General features: G+C 36.0%; 1 protein-coding gene across 14 annotated transcripts in view; it reads right to left on the bottom strand.

Annotated features, from left to right (window-relative positions):
• Nucleotides 1-20,582, bottom strand: part of LOC127879287 (protein unc-13 homolog B-like) — a 140,281-nt gene that overhangs the window by 31,733 nt on the left and 87,966 nt on the right. For 8 of the 14 annotated variants that reach the window (XM_052426061.1, XM_052426050.1, XM_052426062.1 and 5 more), the window contains 7 exons: nt 16,347-16,467; nt 14,912-15,018; nt 14,392-14,533; nt 11,880-11,921; nt 8,834-8,961; nt 2,574-2,689; nt 1,994-2,071 (listed from right to left, as the gene is read on the bottom strand). In XM_052426061.1, the coding sequence (XP_052282021.1) occupies nt 1,994-2,071; nt 2,574-2,689; nt 8,834-8,961; nt 11,880-11,921; nt 14,392-14,533; nt 14,912-15,018; nt 16,347-16,467 (734 nt within the window). Of the gene's footprint in view, nt 1-1,993; nt 2,072-2,573; nt 2,690-8,833; nt 8,962-11,058; nt 11,187-11,879; nt 11,922-14,391; nt 14,534-14,911; nt 15,019-16,346; nt 16,468-20,582 lie in introns of all 14 variants that reach the window. The other 6 variants (XM_052426059.1, XM_052426063.1, XM_052426064.1 and 3 more) reach the window with 3 other exon arrangements.

Below are 20,582 nucleotides of genomic sequence, written 5' to 3'. Positions count from 1 at the left end.
TTTGGTAAAGATCGGATGAAAACAACTTGAATTAAAGAGTGGACACTTAATACGGACCGACCAAGAGACCGACCGACAGACCAACCGACAGACAGACAAGCTCACTCCTATATACCATCCTAAACTTCATTTATGGGGGTATAATTATGCAATAAATGTGGTCTCATGAGTGTTCATAGGGAAACTGTTAATGAAACACAATGCACACTGGGTGACACATGATAAACTATGGACAAAAACCAATCACAAAAACTAACCATCAGCACATAATGCTCAGGTGAGCAAAAACATCTTTAGTATTATTTTTTTTAATTACAACATAAACAAAAGCAACTGTGCGTCCATACAGACTAAAACCTTTTATCTTCAGATAAAAAAGTCCAATAAGATTAAATGTTTGTAAGTGTTTTTGGTAAAATGTTTCTTTGATTTATTAAATTCAAGACAAATTGCCAATATGTGAAAAGCTATCTGTTTTAATTTTATAAAAAGCACTAATAAACAAAAAAACACAAAAAGCAATGTCAAAACTTAATTTGTAAATAAGCATAACTTAAAAAATTTGCCAAAAATAAATTGTTTAACAATAACCTACCTATAACCAACTTCTTCAATAACAATAAAACAACATACACAAATCTTGACAAAGTTCTTCAAATTAACAAGAGATTGCCAAGCAATATGGTCCCCTACCGGTGAAACTCCACCAGTCAGTATTTTTTTGTATTTTTTATATATTTGTTGCCATAGCAACCAGAATTTTTGACGTACAAACAAAATGAAATGATGTGCATAATCTCCATATGGCCATCATGTTTCAAGTTTCATGAAAAAATATGACGAACTTTTAAAGTTATCGCAGGATCCAGAAAAGTGTGACGGACTTACTGACAGACAGACTAACAGACAGACTGACAGAAAGACGGAGTGCAAACCATAAGTTCCCTCCGGTTTCACCGGTAGGGGACAACAATCCAAACAAGAGTACCAACTTGTCGCAAAGTGCGCCTGATTAAAGGTCTAGGTTAAATTGGTCTGTGAAGAATGTATTAATTTGTTGTTCAAATCATGGCACATAAAATAGTAGATACAAAAAGAATAATAACAATGCCATGAAACCAGGTGTTAAATGTTTAACATATCAATCTTATTTAATAAAAATAAACATCTTTATCAATACCTAAATAATTGGGAAGAAAAAGTTATTTAGTCTACAAAATAAACCCATTACCAGATCCCCTATGCTATGACATCTGAGCTCAGCTGATAGAAAAGTTGTTTATCAATTGCCAATATGTGTTGAAAAAAATCTAATAAGACTGTTAGAAAAATAAAACATGAAATGATCATTTTACTAATTTCAGAGGTAAATGTTTACAGTTTCCGCTTTAAGTTACTTCCATTACATAGTTTCTCATCGTAATAATCTCCCTAAGATCTTAGAGGGCATTAGCACCAAGTTTCATGATGATCCAATTTACACTTTACTGTTACATCATTTCCCTGGACGTCAACTGTTTGCCACCACGGGTTGTTGACATAATAATAATAATCATACAAAGCAATCCATAAATCAAATCTGACTTTACCAACAAATGTAAAGCATGAAGCCTGGCTTCAACCACCTGTAAAAAAAAAAAAGCTGCGTTCTGTGGAAAGGGGGTTAAATGCATGTGCGTAAAGCGTCGTACCAGATTAGCCAGACAACACTTTTAACCTTTTTCATATTTTTTTTATGAAAGAAAGTTTTTTCTTAGCAAAATTCCAGTTTAAGCGTAAAATGTCGTTCCTGATTAGCCTATGTGGACTTCACAGACCAATCTGGGACGACACTTTACGTACATACATTAAAACGCCTTTTCACAGAGCGTGGCTCAAATACTTTTTTAACAACCAATAAAAAGCCAGCATTTATTTGACAAATTTTTCCTTGCAACACATGTCTACAAGGAAACAAAGAAAGCAATGTAAGGAAGGTGCCATGCATACATACTAATTTTTGTTTTACCCCCGAGGACTCTGGAAGCTTCACAGTCCCGCCTGTCAGCTCGCACAGGAAATGGAATAGGTTCTAAAATGCAGATATAAAACAATTGTTAGTTTTTGTTGGTTGATTTTTTTAATGCTATTTCATTATTATAACTTCTGTAAGCTAACCAAATACTTTTACTGTTTAAGCCTAAGCAGTGGCTAAAACTTAGTGCACCTACTTGTGCCAGTAATAGACAACTGCTCTCCATGAATCTGAGGTAAGAGGTGTGTAGCCATAAAAATAATTTCATGAACAATCCCAAATCAAGTATGGGATTTCAACCAGATTTTAACCAATCTAGTCAGAGCACTTTACAGTGACAATAAATCCTAATTTCTTACTTACGTTGAACATTATTTGGGATGTTTAAAAATGTTATTAGCTACAAATAACAATGGAGCAGAGGTGAAGGCTGCTTATATTTCCTTTTATCAGTTTACTATGACAATGTTCAAGAATTATCCCATTAACTTTGCAAATGGGACAAACACTGAATTTTTTTATACACAACAACCATATATGTCCATATGAAATGTCCTACCTCGTGCAGGCAAGTGTACTGTACGTGATACGGGGCCACTTTCTCCTCCCCTTTGATCTCCACACTAATGTGCAGACGTATGGCGCCTGACACTGCAGACTTGTCTGTGCGCTTCTCTGAAATGCAGTTTCAATGTCATGACGTGACCCATAATCAAAGTTAGTAGCTTTGCCCACCATGTCCTCACTTTTAAATTAACAATAATGCTACAAGCCCACCTATATAATCTAAGAGTCTGAGCAAGACTAACTTAAATTCATAACTTAAGTAACAAATAATACTCCCCCATCCCACGCCACATGTTGTAATTTGTAGCATGATGTTATAAAATGTTGAAATTAAAAAAGGGGCATAACTTTTGACTCGTACAATGACTACTATGCATTTGAGGCAGACAACACAACTGTCATTAAATCAAAGCTAGACATTCTCATATAAATACCTAATAAATGCAACTCCATTTATTTTAATTTCTGCCAAAGTACTGGTCCCATCTTAGTAAAAGTAAATGCATAACTAACACCTGTTTTTTTAAATCTATTAAAGAAATGTTGAAAGATGAAGTTTTTTTCAAATAGGTTTAAGCAATTTATTAATATATCATTACACAAAACAGTCCAGGTAGTAACAATGTAAAGGCATTCAAACACAAACAACCAAACATCAAAATGCACAACTTTCACAGTGTTCTCCAGGAAAAATTGAGTGGTCAGATATATTTTCAAAGTAGCCGGCGACTATAAAGCAATAAAACGGGTGTATTTGCACCATTTCAATTGATATTTTGGGGAAAAGTAACCGGCATCTAGATTAAACCGGTTAAATCGCTGCCTGCCGGTGCTTCCGGAGAACACTGCTCTCAGTCAGATAAGAAAGCCATGCAAGATGATACGCATATGACGGAAACATAAATTAACCTTTTTTTTAAATTAAATTTGACATTACCATCCTGTAATAATATGAAATTAATTCAAATTATACAATAAATCTGAAAGAAAACTCAAATAACACAAGCATAACAAGGGCTGTTTGTAAAACATGCATGCCCCCCATATGGGCTGTCAATTGTAGTGGCAGCCATTGTGTGAATATGTTTTTTGGCACAGTGACCTTGACCTTTGACCTAGTGACCTGAAAATCAATAGGGGTCATCTGCGAGTCATGATCAATGTACCTATGAAGTTTAATGATCCTAGGCATAAGCTTTCTTGAGTTATCATCCGGAAACCATTTAACTGTGTCAAGTCATCGTGACCTTGACCTTTGACCTAGTGACCTGAAAGTCATTAGGGGTCATCTGCGAGTCATGATCAATGTACCTATGAAGTTTCATGATCCTAGGCATAAGCGTTCTTAAGTAATCATCCGGAAACCATTTTACTATTTCGGGTCACCGTGACCTTGACCTTTGACCTTGTGACCTGAAAATCAATAGGGGTCACCTGCGAGTCATGATCAATGTACCTTTGAAGTTTCATGATCCTAGGCATAAGCGTTCTTGAGTTATCATCCGCAAACCATTTTACTATTTCGGGTCACCGTGACCTTGACCTTTGACCTAGTGACCTGAAAATCAATAGGGGTCATCTGCGAGTCATGATCAATGTACCTATGAAGTTTCATGATCCTAGGCATAAGCGTTCTTGAGTTATCATCCGGACACAATTTTACTATTTCAGGTCACCGTGACCTTGACCTTTGACCTAGTGACCTGAAAATCAATAGGGGTCATCTGCGAGTCATGATCAATGTACCTATGAAGTTTCATGATCCTAGGCGTAAGCTTTCTTGAGTTATCATCCGGAAACCATTTTACTGTGTCAAGTCACTGTGACCTTGACCTTTGACCTAGTGACCTGAAAGTCAATAGGGGTCATCTGCGAGTCATGATCAATGTACCTATGAAGTTTCATGATCCTAGGCGTAAGCGTTCTTGAGTTATCATCCGGAAACCATCTGGTGGACGGACGGACGGACATACGGACGGACGGACATACGAACGGACCGACATGTGCCAAACAATATACCCCCTCTTCTTCGAAGGGGCATACAAATATAGATTATTTTAATAACATTTTCCAATAGCTGGTGCCACAACAAGTACAGTTGCAGTTTCCAGACTGATCCCCGCATAATATGTAAGGAATGGCCAGGGATTGAGCCTGCAATCCTTTAACTTGAAGATGTGTTAATGATAGTACATATACATGTTCATGAAGTAAACCAGTAAACAAGTGAACAAACTTTAAATGTATGAATGGTCAAGGATCCTGGGTTTATGTGAATCGTACATTTCATTATAAAAATATATTTGAAATTTTAAGGTAAAAAACTCAATCTCTTGCACGACGGTTACATTACATTCACCCCTGTGTTGGGCTCAGAACGGACTATTGTTATGAAAGCGTCTCATTCATATCATGATAATTCAAAGCGTTCATCATTGAGGTTACAGTATACTAAACAATCACTTGCACGAAGGTTACATTGCATTCATTGCATTAAAGAAAACCATATCATACCATGATATCTTATATCAGTCTTAATTCATTATTATAAAATTGATATGTTTTTTTGATGTTCAGAAACCAACATACATACACACGTCGAAGTAATTCCTTACGTCACTTAATAAAAATTATGTTCAATTGTTTACATTTGTGAAGTGCGTGGAATGATTCCATCTGCGTAAATGGGCAATAAAATAGTTCAAAAGAGTTGCAGTAAAACTCGTAAGTTTTTGCACAATTTATCGTACATTTAAAAGTCATATTTCTTAATTTAATGCATGCGATCTTAAATATCGAATCAAATATACATTGAATGCGTTTGTTCGATTTTACCTATTTTATAGGCAAAATGGCAAGCTGAGCATTTCGCAGAGTTGTGAGAGCAAGGAACGACAACTCTGCGTGGAGATTGGTAAAAAACTGTTCCTTTTACACGGTAACTTACGGTAATCTCCCCTGCTTTGACTCTCGATGTACACATTAAATAAAAGTTATAATGCACAGCTGACTAAAAGTGATGCTACTTTTTTCATTAACTATCTCTGCTTTACATCAGTCAATTTAACCTTTCTTTTATGTTTTTTACCACATTTTTTTGTTTTGACAACAAATCAATTCTTCATTTATATAACAACTTCTCATTTGGAGTGCAATAAAAAAAGTAAGTGTGCAACCGCTGACAAAAACAACCACAAAGTACCATCACCATTTCCCCAAACAACATGCATCAGTACAAGGGCATACAATAAATTGACATACGCTGTTTGTATGATAATGATAGAAATATAATTCCAAGATCGGCTATCGAATAAGCCTGTAGAAATTACTAATTAAACGAGAAATACATCCGAAAGACACGTATAACATGCCTATATTTCACACGAAAAAAAGGAGTGTTTTTTAGCACACACTATGTGCTCAGTTTTATACAGCATGTATATGCCAACCAATAATCGTTGCTACACATAAAGCCTATTTCACATTTAAGAGATTTTTTTTAAGCAGCATGACGTCTTGAAACTTTTGCAAAATTATTTTTAAGCAATAGAAATGACTGTGACATGAACATCTACATTCATTAATAAGATATAAAGAAATTACATTTTTTAAGAATTCAAATTATCCACTATTCCAATTAGTAATCTTATTAAGTATTTTTAAAAGAACATGAAAACAAAAAATTACTGGCTCATACAATGTCCATGTCTAAAACACAGATCACAGGCCTTTCCCCAGGATTTTGATCAGACACAGTGACAAAGACATGCCATTGGAAAGGGGTTCGTTTTTTTATTAATTGTATGCTCTGTGTCCCATGTTAATGACTACTTCATTTAATACCTAAAACCTGCACAAAAAGTTATATTTTGAAAATATGGCAAAGAGCAAGCCTTGTTTTGATACTTCAGGCGCAGGGTACAGATGTACTCAAAGTCTTGTGGAAAGGCCAGCGGTAAAGCTATTAGTCAGTTCTACTGTAAAGTTCTAGAAAATGCATGCAGAGAAATAAAAATGCAGTTGAAAGTCATATTTTTTCAGGTTAACACGACCAAGTAAAATACTTTCAAATACAATAATTTGAGTTAAAGAAAGACTCTCGACTTTAAAATATCAATTGAAATTAAGAATACAAACTTGAGATGGAACTACAGTACACTCCACGCGTTTTCCCCAAAAAACGCGCTCCCTCCGCGGGTTTTTTCTGCGAGCGAGTGTTCACGCGGCGTTGGAAGAGCGAGGTGAACTCGATAAAACGCTCGGCGTTACGCCGCGTTCGCTAATTCCCGCGGCGTGTATTACTTTAGGCTAGTCGGTAAATGCAGACACTTTCCGTTCTTATCAGTGATCGCCGCGCAACGCCGCGTTAGCAGTGTGCTACTGGGCATGCCAAAAAATAAAAACATTGTTATAATAAATTGTTTAAATACTGTAGTACATGTATAAAAAAAGATAATTGTATAGAAATTAATACGTATAAAAATTATGTTTTTAATTCACAGGTACGTCTACAATATGAATTAGTCTAATATAATACATTTGACAAATTAATATTTAAATCATAACACATATGACACAAGAATAAATGTTCTGTAAAATTTCCAAATGAGAATAATAATTAGTAATCCGAAACACACTACGATTTTTAATTGTTAACACGACGTTTACAAATGCTTCCAATATACAGTCATGTATATTTCCCGACAAAAGCGCGCGAAAATTATGCTGCAATGTACCAGGTCAAGGTACAATGTATACCCCTGCAAAGCGTGCGTGTATTCCGTGGTGTATTGATTTTTTTGATACAAACTTTGTAACGCAGAGAACATTGAATTTTGTTGATTTCGGTAAAAATTTTCTTTGGTATTTATTAACGAAATTATTTCGCGAATAAGTTGATATTTCCTCTAAACACTAATTGTATAGTAAACTGATTAAAGAAGACATCTGGGCGGAACTGGATTTTAAGTGTTTGACGTTATGAAAACACGCAAAGCTTGTCTACTGACCTATTGTGTAGACTGCTGTCTGCGGTGTTTTGACAAAAGGATTTAACATGTGTGAATGTCACTCTGCCGATTTGGTCCATAATTACTGGTAAACATTGTTTAGAATGTCGACGCAACAAAAATACAACTGTGAATATTAAATGCAATTATCAACTCAATAGTTACCACCTTTTAGCAATCAATGGAATAACCTACAAACAAAGAGAAAATCAATGCATTAGCGAGCAGAGAATTGACTTTGTTCCGACAATTAAAACCATTCCTTATGCATTCGTTGAACGTGTTTACTTGAGTAAGTTATGCCTGTAGACAGGAAGCGGCTTTTCTTTGATTACGTCAAACTGTCAATTCACACAGATTTGCGAGATTTTTAGGGTCCTTGGACTTTTGTATACATGTTCAGTATAGAAAATCACCTGCTAACATAAAAACTTTGGATTAAATTATCAAAATAAAAACAATGTTGCAAACTGTGTTTATATTAATTGGTAAGTATTAGTTAAAGGACGACGTTTTGTGTGTCGTAAATCAACGAGTTTTCTATACAACAACTACTTCTACAACCACGTCGGGATCGATCTATCTTGGTTGTTTTTTTTAATGGTAAATATTATACTACATGTACATGCATGTACTTGTAATAAATGTAATTTTATTTGAAAATCAGGAAGTCAAACAAAATTTAATTGATCGTTATCTCGTAAAACGCGGAGTTTCCCCCGCGTTGCCAACGCCGAGGGCCGCCGCGTCGGCTTATCAGTTTTGCCGATCGTTAACCGCCGCGTCCAAAATCATGCAAACGCCGCGTATAGCGGGATTTTCTTAATCTCCCTCCAGGTCGAAACCCGCGGAGTATGGAGGGAAATTGGGGAAAACGCGTGGAGTGTACTGTAGACTAATGGAAACGATTATAAATATTGTTAATTGGAAAAAAGCAGACTTCGAATTAAATGTATAATTAAATAAAGAAGGGAAAAATGTGAACCGCAAAAAATGCTTATATAATAATGAGGAATAATGTTTTTTGAAATAATGTTGATACAACGTATCAATATACAAATTGTGTAGTATATTACCTAAAAAGACAGCTACAACAAGAATTTCTACAGCAATATGAGTAAACCCCAACACCGAAACATCTAGCAATAAAAAGTCATAAAAGACTAAAATCGATGCTCCATATTAGTTGTAAAAACTAGCACTCTGCATTCTGTTAGTTTATTGTAACCATGCCTGGTGTTACCTAGGTTATACCACACTGTCATCTCGCCACAGAGTTGAGCAACCTCAATTATGGTCTGGCCTAGAAACTCATCTGGCTCTGGGGTGAACGCCTTGCGAATGCGGGACTTAAAATCATTGTCTTCATCCCTTGAATTGATCACACAGATTTCTGAGACAGGTGAGATACTGTTATATGCCTGCATGGTAACACAGGGCACAGGCCTATTATCATGATCTTCATCTCTTAAGAGGATCACAGATTTGAGAGATGGCGCCAGATCTGTCATACCTTAAAAATATCTCACATACTGAGAGAATGTGAGAGATACTGTTACCTGCCTGCTAGGCCATAGCAGCACAGTGCACAGATTTAATGTCATTCTATTCATCCCTTCAAATGATATCACAGAGTGTGAGATACGGTTACTTTCCCTCGCAAGGGATTGCCGTGGTTGTGGAAGCAACACAGTGCACAGACTGTAAAATACAGATTTACACGGACAGATACTAAGGGAAAGGTTTACGAAACCCAGTTTCTTCATAGATCTATAATTGAGCCGCATCAAGTGGACATGGGTCTTACACTTTATCTGGCAACCTTGGCTCCAGTCTGGCCTGCACATCTTAGCACTCTGCTGCTTAGCTACCCTGTCAGCTACTGAGACCCGGTATCCTTGTATGACTTTACTGCAGACAGTCTAGCACCATACCAAACTGAGCAGTTACACACGCTTGTCTAGAGCTTAGATGGAAGCTGGCATAAGACCTATTGTTGCATGATGATGCTCAATTTATTAAGCCATACAATCTATATCCATCAGAACAGGTTACAAAACCTATGTCACTTCACTTACAACAGCTACACAACATCTGCATAACACATTTATACTTCTTTATATGTAAACAGGCAAAAGAAATTTTTACCAATATAAGATTGAACAAATTATTTTAAAAACTGGGTAAATGACATGCTAGTTTGTACATAAATAGTTCTTTTTTTTATATATCTTATCCGAGAACAAACATTATATTTTGCCATGATAGATCTTATATGAAAAACCATTAAATTGTGAAATTAATTTTGACTGAGAATTTATTATTATTTTTCCAACATATTTAAACATCTGTAATCCTTAATGCAACTGGTCCCTAAATATGTCCAAAATACACAAAACTGATAGTCTACCTAAAGTATTGAAAAATAGAAACAAAAGAGCTTATATTGTACATTCACCTAGACAGAGAAAAGATTGAGAACAATTGTTTGGACATGTGCAAATGAGTGCTAATAAAAACCTGTGTTGATTTATTATACATGTACTACACCTATGAACAATTTCACATGATTAGTAGAAAACTCAATTAAAAGAACATAAGTTATTGTTTTGATAAACATCATTACAATTAATCCCATTGAACTATTAACACTGTTTTCCACTGATCTGAAATGTGAACAAAACTTCCTCCTTTCTGAATGTTATATCAGACACAACCAAATCAGGGACCATGTGCATGCACCAAATATTGCGAAAATAAAAAAATAATATAGAAAGCAAACTAGAAATGTGTTGATTGCACGAGAATCCCCTAAATAAAAATAATATAGAAAGCAAACTAGAAATGTGTTCATAGCAAGGATGCTCACACATTCTACTATTGTCTGAAACTCACTTATGTCAGAGAAATTTGAACCAAAATATCACAGAGGTCGCAAGTGACTTTGCTGGTTAACATATTGTAAAGTTTCAGGCCACTAGCAGCATTACTAACATCAGAGTACAACATCCAGACACACATCACCACTGCATTGAACCAGGCTGGCCCAGTCCTGTGGGTCCAAACCCCACAGAAGCATGTATGTACCTATCAACATACTCCTCTCAGGTGTGGAAAGGAGGAAGAGCAGTCTAACCCATGGAAATTAGATGAATGCTACAATTTTGCATCTTATTCCCTACAGAAGACCGAAATATATTCGTTTTAATCCCCTAATTAGAAAATGCTATATTTTTCTCAGTGTGTATCATATTGCCAATAGGTCTTTTTTACCAAGGCCAAAATTTAACAACATCTATCTCCCTGCAGGGTTTCAGAATTGTTCAGAATTTAAAATTCTGGACAGCTGGAGACTGTAAATGCCTATCTCTCCATCCCTCCAACACACACATCCCGAGTTTAAATATTGATAGGTGCATTACCCTGACAAAGAGCCACCGTACCGACCAAACGGACACACAGTCTTACCCAGATTGTACCACACGTCCATTTCGCCACTGAGCGTGCGCACTTCAATTATAGTCTGACCCAGAAAGTCATCTGACTCTCGTGTCAGTTTTTGTCGCAACTTTGATTTAAGGTCATTGTCTTCATCCCTGTGTTATGCAGCATGAGGTCAAGAAAATAACTCAGTATTTTTGTATCAATAATGAAGAAGCTAAAACGATGCATTATATAGAGAGTGGTATTGCTACAGTAGTGACCCTTATTACATGACAATCTAATATCTTTAATTAAGTCCATGTAAAAATGAAGTATTTTCAAATGCAAAATGGATTTTTATTCAAGAATCAATTAGACACTAAGATTGGGGAAAATAATTCAGAATGAAAGGAACTAAACCATAAGCTGTGTGCTAATTTTGACCACTTTACTAGCTGGTTAAAACAATAATGCAGACACCTCAGAAAACACATTTCACAGTTACAATTCAAACTTCTTTGTGAAGTTTCTAAAAAAGTCTAAGTTTAATACATTAGTTTTTAAACTTTGAACAGTAAATGTTGTCCTTCATAATTAGACAGAAGTTAACTTTGAACAGTAAATGTTGTCCTTCATAATTAGACAGAAGTTAAATCTTCAGTGTACTTTTCCCAAGTTTCCTGCCCTACACATTTTCAGTTATTTATTTAGAGTCTTGAAAATCTCTTGTTTATCTGTCAGACCCGTGTTAACATTACACATTTTGTTTTAATATCAACATTATAATCGTTTAACAGAATCAGGCCTTTTTCTTATAAATATTAGACCTAGTTATTATTTATTAGAAACATAAATAAAGAACTTACCAAACTCTGACTTTGATTCTGTCTGATGAGTTATGGCATTCACTGAAAGAGAACAAGAAATAATTTATTTGAATGTATAAATATTCATTAAAGTATTCATGATGTTTTCTTGCTAAGTTAACAACTATTTAATCTAAACAAGAGTGCAAAAAGGTAACATAAAACCCATACATACATGGACTTAACTGTTCAGATTAGTAGTTAAGACTTGACTAAAGCTTTGACTAAAACAGCCTCCTCCAGCTGTGATGTTTTTTACGAACCAGAAAAATATGCAAACTTGGATATCATTGGAGCACATATTGGGAGCATGTTGAGGCAATAAATGTTAAATCTAGAGAGATCAAAAAGTTTAACTAATATCAAACGAAAGCAAAAGCAAAAGAACACTGCCTGCCACTTGGCAAACTGGAACTATGTGAACTTAACTGACATGTTTTTAAAAAGGTCTGAGCATTTTTATGGTCATCGGCAAATAAATGACTGCATTTGCAAGGTTTTATTAAAGTCATTATTAGAAGGAAAACTGCCATGCAGCCCCCTGATGGTATTTATTGGATCCTAACCATTTTGAAACCAGTCAATACATCATGAGTGCTGAACAAGTTTGATGAAACATTGGCAAAAAATTGACTTCTAGCTTTTGCTTAAATGTGTCTTAGTGACCTAGTTTGTTTACCCCAAATGACTAGTTTTTAACTTGGAAGCATTTTCATTGGACCAAATATTCTGACCAAAGTTCATAAAGATTGGTAAATCAAAGAAATCCCTTTCGTTTTACAAAATGCAATTGATACTTTTGTTATCTGTTCAGGGTAAAATATACATGAAGTTCCTGCCTCAACTTGTGTTAGACTAAACTATACACAGGTTTGGGGTTACATTGCTTTCACCAATGGTTGTCCAGGATATTTTTTACAGAATATTATTATGCCTTCTGCTTTGATATTATTATTATCATATCAAGTATATTTCTAGAAAATGACTAATGAGGCCTCCTTACACACAAAATTACCCAACATTCAGTGTATCCCCTTTTCAAGGAACATTGACAGTATGTTGTACCCTCTTAAGCCCAAAAATGCATTTTCTAAACCTTAAAATCAAATGCTGAACTTACAACTGGATGTGCCAGTGAACAACTGGATGTTTTATGGTTTAAATTTTATTCAGTGGTTTAGTGCTTTGTTTATTTCAGTGCTCAACTTATACCACTAGGACCGGATTCCCCACGATTTGTCCCGATTTCCAATATTTTGAGGTTGGGGACATTGGTAGCTCATTGGCGAAGGTCCTAACTCATTCGTGGCTAGACGTGGGCCGGTTGTAGGTGATTCCTGCAACTCATGAGCCCCGAAAAATCCTGGCCAGATTTTAAACGTGTTTAAAATTTGTCCAGGACCTCCAAGACTGAATTTAATCGCAGTTGACTCGTAACAGCATCATAGTGCGTTCTTGGGCGTCGTAATGGAATCGTAGGTAATTCGTGACTCAATCGGGAAATCGGTGATCATGTGATCTGTCTAGGAATCAGCTACGACTTTGTCAAGACTCTCACGAGTTCACCCCGAGTGAGTTGCGAGCCTGCTAAGATTCTCGCGCTTTAGTTATGAATCAGTTACGATTTTCGGAGAATGGGTGTGGTATATAAACAGAGCTTCTCATTTTTTTCAGTCATTCAGTTGTTAGGGCTTTGTATGAATAACAGGTAATTTGTTTATAATCAAAAATGGCAAGAAAAGTGAAGGGCAGGGGGGAGGTAAGTAAGAATACAATCGAAGAAGAAAGCATTGTTCCTCGTGCCATCAACACGTGGTGTTGATGTTCAAGCTCTAGTGCAAATACTACAGCTGCTCTTCGTCGAACTTCCATTTTTGATTTGGCGCCAAAAAAAGGAACGGATGCCTTCTTACACATGTACACAGAAGAATGATGGTCACATTGTAAAGAATGATCAATATCAATAGATATTGGCGCCTCATTCATGGGTGCGTTCGGTGAGGTCCTAGCTTAGTCGGGACCGATCTGCATGGTTTGTAGTACAGTCGCAGTTGATTCTTAAACATCGCATTGAAGTCGCGACCCTATTTGCAAGACTTCAACCAAACCCCACGATTTGTCGTATCTCAATCTTACCAGTGTCGTAACTGAATCGTAGACAGTCACGAGTCTTCCCAATTCAATAAATGTGATAAATCGTAGTGAATCGTGGGCTTGTTTTCGTAGTGGAATAGGGCCATTAAACTGGCTGTTCTAGTACTACACTTACAAATTGAGACGTTCTAGTGCTTAACTTATCATTTACTGTGATAGTGGTTAACTTTCATTTGGATGTTCTAGTGCAAAACTTACATGTACCACATGAACATCTAGTGCTTAATTTACAATTGATTGCATCGTCTAGTGCTCAATTACAATAATATGATGTAGTGCTACATTCCCAATGCATGTTCTAGAGCCAAACTTATAATTTATTTAATTGTTCTGGTGCTAAAATAACAAGTAGACTTACAAGTAGAACTTTTCATGCCACTCTGGGTTGAGATCCTGTGGCACAGTCTTGGTGCGTTTCTTAACTTTCCCCACTTGCACTGTAACATAGGGGTCACTGGTTCCCGTCTTGTCCTTACCAATCAAACCTTGCGCACAAATCACTGCAAAGCACACACAAAAGATTTGTTTAAATGGCTGTCACCATAGATATGCTATGAGCAACACAATGCATGTTTGTTAGTAATACTAGACCTGGATCTTCATAAGGGACTTGATTATATATATATATACAAGAAATTACAGTGCATGGCTTTGCACTACATGTATTATCATATTGTCTGGATTATTGTCATATAAAATTATCAATAAAACTGATATTTAGCGAAAACTTTCAAATAAGCAGATTTTTGCAGTTGGTTTGTTTTACATATTTCCCCAAGTTTTAAGAGTTAAAGGCTTGGGTTTGCAAAGATCTTAAGGCATAAGTTAGGTCCTTAATGCATTTCTTCAAACTCCACACAAAGACGTGTGTTTCTAACCTGTTATTGCAATTTTGGCTGACCATTTGGAAGTTCCATCAAGCACACTCTGTTTGACTGCCTTCATGTGGCCTGAGTGTGATTTCTTGTCTACATTGAATACTTGACTGCAACAGAAAGTAGAGGTGATAAAATCGACACAGATAAATATACACATTGAGATATTCGACAAGATGTTTGAAAAATATGATAAAATACAATTACATATCAACAATACCACATATCTGAGTAAACATTTGAAGAAATTGATATACAAAGGTCTACATTTGGGGCTAATTTTCACAATACTTGTGACTTTCAAATCATTAGTTCAAAGAATCAAAATTAATTTAGAGCACTAAAAGTTTTAATTTGAATTAGTACATGTATATCATAGAGTATTAGGAAAACAAGTAAACAGCAAATCTGACAAACCTCAAAAAATGAAAGCTGTGTACTATTCATGATCTCATGTTACCTTGGAAATTCAACTGACTTGTCTCTTAGCCATTCAAAGTTCACGACATTTACTCTGAAACAACTCCATGTCCAACCTTAATTCATACATTTGTGATTAATAGATATCAGCCTCATCAACTCCATGTCCAACCTCAATTCATACATTAGTGATTAATAGATATCAGCCTCATCAACTCCATGTCCAACCTCAATTCATACATTAGTGATTAATAGATGTCAGCCTCATCAACTCCATGTCCAACCTCAATTCATACATTAGTGATTAATAGATATCAGCCTCATTAACTCCATGTCCAACCTCAATTCATACATTAGTGATTAATAGATATCAGCCTCATTAACTCCATGTCCAACCTCAATTCATACATTAGTGATTAATAGATATCAGCCTCATTAACTCCATGTCCAACCTCAATTCATACATTAGTGATTAATAGATATCAGCCTCATTAACTCCATGTCCAACCTCAATTCATACATTAGTGATTAATAGATATCAGCCTTATTCTGGGAAAACGTGGTGTAACCCTTTGCATGCTGGGAAATTTGTCTTCTGCTAAAATGTCGTCTGCTTAATTTCAAAAATTACCATTTTCTTCGATTTTTTTCAAAGAATACTATCAGCATAGCAAACAGTTTGGATCCTGATGAGACGCCACGTTTTGTTGCGTCTCATCTGGATCCAAACTGTTTGCAAAGGCTTTCAAAATTTGGTTCCAGCACTGATAGAGTTAATGCATGCGCATAAAAAGTTGTCAGGGAATAGCTTGTGTAGTCTCCACAGGCTTATCAGGGACAAACTTTCCGCCTAAGCTAGATCTTTTCAAACAAGAGACTTCCTTGAAAAGTACATAAAAGCCAAAAGTGTTGTCCTTGATTAGCCTGAGCAGACGGCACAAGCCAATTAGGAACAACTCTATACGCACATGCATAAAACTCTGTTGTCCCAGCGCTAATTTCATTATAGGCATTTAACCTGATTTGGTCAAATATGTCAGGCTTGTTCCTCTCCCGTAGCTTCATGCGGTCCCTCATGGCCTTGATGATGTTGTTAGTCTTGTCCTCAGCGCCATGCTTGGAGCTCTTCTCCGCAGCTCCTAGAGGCGAGACACATGAGTGCACGTGAGAATGGACATACATCATGTAATTGGAGGTATGTTTAAAATGACCACCTCCTTGTGGTTATTACCTGATGCATAGCACTTCAGTAAAATCAGGTTATGGCCATGTTTTATAGAATTTCATGTCTTAACACCTAAATCCAGTCTGTAATCATTCTTTCAAGAAAATTTGTTCAATTAATTTAACAATAATGATACAAAGACATCACTTGACAGCAGATTGATGGCATTAAGCCAATAATGTTTGCCATATTCCAAATTAGTTTGTTTAGGTGTGTAGCTTGGTCAATGATGGGAAAATGAATAATGCTCTGAAAGATGTATTTGTTCAATTTTCTTCTCTCTGACCTGGCACAGTAAATAAACTAGAGCTTTGTCACAGACGTGACTAATACCCCCACATTCCGCATTGACACAGAATATTTTGCATGTTGTCTTCACAAAAAACAGCGGACACCATGCTCAATTTTTAAAAAGCACATAGTGACCCCGTGACCTAGTTTTTGACCCGGCATGGCCCATGTTCGAACTTGACCTACACATCATCTACATACAACTTCTGACCAAGTGTGGTGAAGATCGGATGAAAACTACTTGAAGTAGAGAGCGGACACAATGCTCAATGTTTAAAATGCACTAAGTGACCCTGTGACCTAGTTTTTGACCTGCCATGACCCATGTTTGAACTTGGCCTAAACATCATCTAGATACAACTTCTGTCCAAGTTTGGTAAAGCTCGGATGAAAACTACTTGAATTAGAGAGCGGACACCATGCTCAATGTTTAAAACGCACTAAGTGACCCTGTGACCTAGTTTTTGACCCGGCATGACCCATATTCGAACTTGACCTAGACATCATCTAGATACAACATCTGACCAAGTTTGGTGAAGATCGGATGAAAATAACTTAAAATAGAGAGCGGACACTAAATACTGACTGACAGACCGTTTAACAGACCGACCGACCAACAGACAAGCTCACTCCTATATACCCCCCTAAACTTTGTTTGTGAGGGTATAATGAGTGATTCTTAATAGATAAATGACTGATGCAAAATAGCCATTTAAAACATGTTACTGGTTATGATTATTTTAATATACTTAATGATGCGATTTTGGTGTGTAAAACTATATTAAGGACATAGATGTGTACAACTATACTAATGACACGGGGTAAAGGAACAACGTTGCAAACAACAGCAGGCGCAGGTTATTATGACAGCCAAATCCTCCTACAAGCAGACATTTGAAGGATGATCCCACAAAGCAAACCTGGCTGTGTAACACATAGTAAGGGTAGCAGACCAGGCTGTGTAACACATAGTAAAGGTAGCAGACCAGGGTGTGTAACACATAGTCAAGGTCACACAAGCCTGTGTAACACATAGTAAATATAGCAGACCAGGCTGTGTAACACATAGTAAAGGTAGCAGACCAGGCTGTGTAACACATAGTCAAGGTCACACAAGCCTGTGTAACACATAGTAAAGGTAGCAGACTAGGCTGTGTAACACATAGTCAAGGTCACACAAGCCTGTGTAACACATAGTAAAGGTAGCAGACTAGGCTGTGTAACACATAGTAAAGGTCACACAAGCCTGTGTAACACATAGTACAGGTAGCAGACTAGGCTGTGTAACACATAGTCAAGGTCACACAAGCCTGTGTAACACATAGTAAAGGTAGCAGACTAGGCTGTGTAACACATAGTCAAGGTCACAAAAACCTGTGTTACACATAGTAAAGGTAGCAGACTAGGCTGTGTAACACATAGTAAAGGTAGCAGACCAGGCTGTGTAACACATAGTCAAGGTCACACAAGCCTGTGTAACACATAGCAAAGGTCTCATCTAAGGCATACACAATGAGCATGTACACTTTGATTTTAGGATATAGGAATAATGAATCCTCCATAAACAGTATAAGCACAGAAATTCTGTTCACAGACATAATACAAAATTAACAAGCGAGCATTGATGGCCTGAATTGCTAAATAGATTTCAAGTTTCATCAATTATTAAAGACTTCACCTGGGTACCTAGTTTTAGCCCCTACCTTACACAGATTTAAACATGGCCTAGATATTCTAAAGATAAAATTAACAAGCAGCATTGATGGCCTGAATTGCTAACAAGATTTCACTTTACCCAAAGGTTAAAGACTTCACCTGAGTACCTTGTTTTCTACCCTACCTAACACAGATTTAAACATGGCCTAGATATTCTAAAGATAACCATTGTATATATTTAGCTTTTACAGTAGAAAGAAGGTTTTTCTAAAACTTGATGTCTAAGACTTAAGTCCTGATGACCTAGTTTTTCGTTTCACATAATCCAGATTCAAACTTGGACAAGATGTAAAAATGTACCAACTGATCCAGTTTGATAAAGATTGATTTATAAATGTGGCATCTAGAGTGGAAGGTTAAGATTGGTCACTTAATTGTTTAACTCACATGACCATGATTTAAACTTTGCCTACATATTGTAAATATTTACATTATCACAATGTTCATCTAGTTTGAGTAATAATGCAGCCTTAAGAGTGGTAAAAGAGTTTTTCTTAGAGTTGACATTGTGACCATATTTAAGATGCAATTTTCAAAGTTTGAAACTCTGCCTGGATATTGTTAAAATAAATATTTTGTCATCAAGATGGACTCATAATTGTGGCTTCTTGAGTGATAACACGGGTTTTCTAAGATTTGACCTATAGACCTAGGTTTTGGACACATATGCCTTATTTGAACTTGGTCTATGGTCTGATTAACTAACATAAAGTGTTCTACTGGGTCAGGGACTTTTTTTTATATTATATCAGGTAACTTGAAACTATAAAAACTTTTTTTTATACCAAAATGAATTAAATATAACCCATGAGACTTAAAACATTATTTGATACTTCCATATTTTTTGCTAATATACAGTAAGCATGTGTATAGTTTTGAAATCATGATCCCTTACAAATGGCCATTTGTGGTGTTTGGTACAGTTGGCACATCACTAACAGTGGGATCCAATACTTGCAAAAAGAAATACTCACAGTAAAGAGAAGTGACAATTAGAAAACTCTACTGACAACTTTAACAGTCTATATAAAGAATGAGATATTAGTGTCTAGGATAGTATTATTGTAACTATATTTTAATTATGTCACAATAACATACAACATAGTTTGTTCAGTTGTGTTATTCATATTTGTATAAACCTATGGTAACTAAACAATAGAACCTCAATTCACTGCACTCTATACATATTATGCTCTTCCAACCTTGCAATCAATGTGATTGAACAAACTGTTGTAAAACTCTTCTAATTTATTACATGTTTTGTTGTGTAGTATTTAATAAGGTAACCCAAACATTCAAATGTTCTACAATTTTTTCTAAAATTACTGACAAATTGCTGTCTGAATCGCAAACATTTTATGCATATTATATTAAGATTCTCAGTTTACAGGTTGCTAATTGAATTTTGTAAATGTTTTTTTTCCCCGCTTATGGCTATTTAGTATCTGGGGGTCACTGTATAAAGTTCTATTAACAACTTTAGAGAATATTCTATGATCATGGACACTAATTGGCAAGAATTGACAAATTTAAAGCCTTCTTTGAACATTTTTCAAAAAGGCCATCCTGTTATTGATCTGTATTATTTATTGCACATTATATTTGACATAATGATTTAAATGTGTTTATGGAGATAAAGCTCTAAGCTTATATTAAAAAGCGTTTTTTCAAGATACAAAGGGCCATGACCTTAGCCTCTAGGATTATAGGTGTTGAACGTGAAGCATCCCCAGATGATTGAGGACAACTATGGCAAGTTTCATGGCTCTGGCTCATGTGTTAATGGAGATAAAGCTCTGAGCTTATATTAAAAAGCATTTTTTTTAAGATACAAAGGGCCATAACTCAGTTATTAACAGATGGTGTACAGTGCCATTTGGCGTGCATCATCCTCTTATCCACATATATACTCATACCAAGTTTCATTGAGTGCCGGACAGACGGACGGACGGACAACGCCAAAACAATATCCCTCCGCCTATGGCGGGGGATAATTACAGTCTTGACTTATGAGGTAATGTT

The sequence above is a fragment of the Dreissena polymorpha genome, chromosome 4, assembly GCF_020536995.1.
Source record: "Dreissena polymorpha isolate Duluth1 chromosome 4, UMN_Dpol_1.0, whole genome shotgun sequence".
NCBI classification, from domain to species: Eukaryota; Metazoa; Mollusca; class Bivalvia; order Myida; family Dreissenidae; genus Dreissena; species Dreissena polymorpha.
This window is presented reverse-complemented; position numbering and strand designations above follow the sequence as displayed.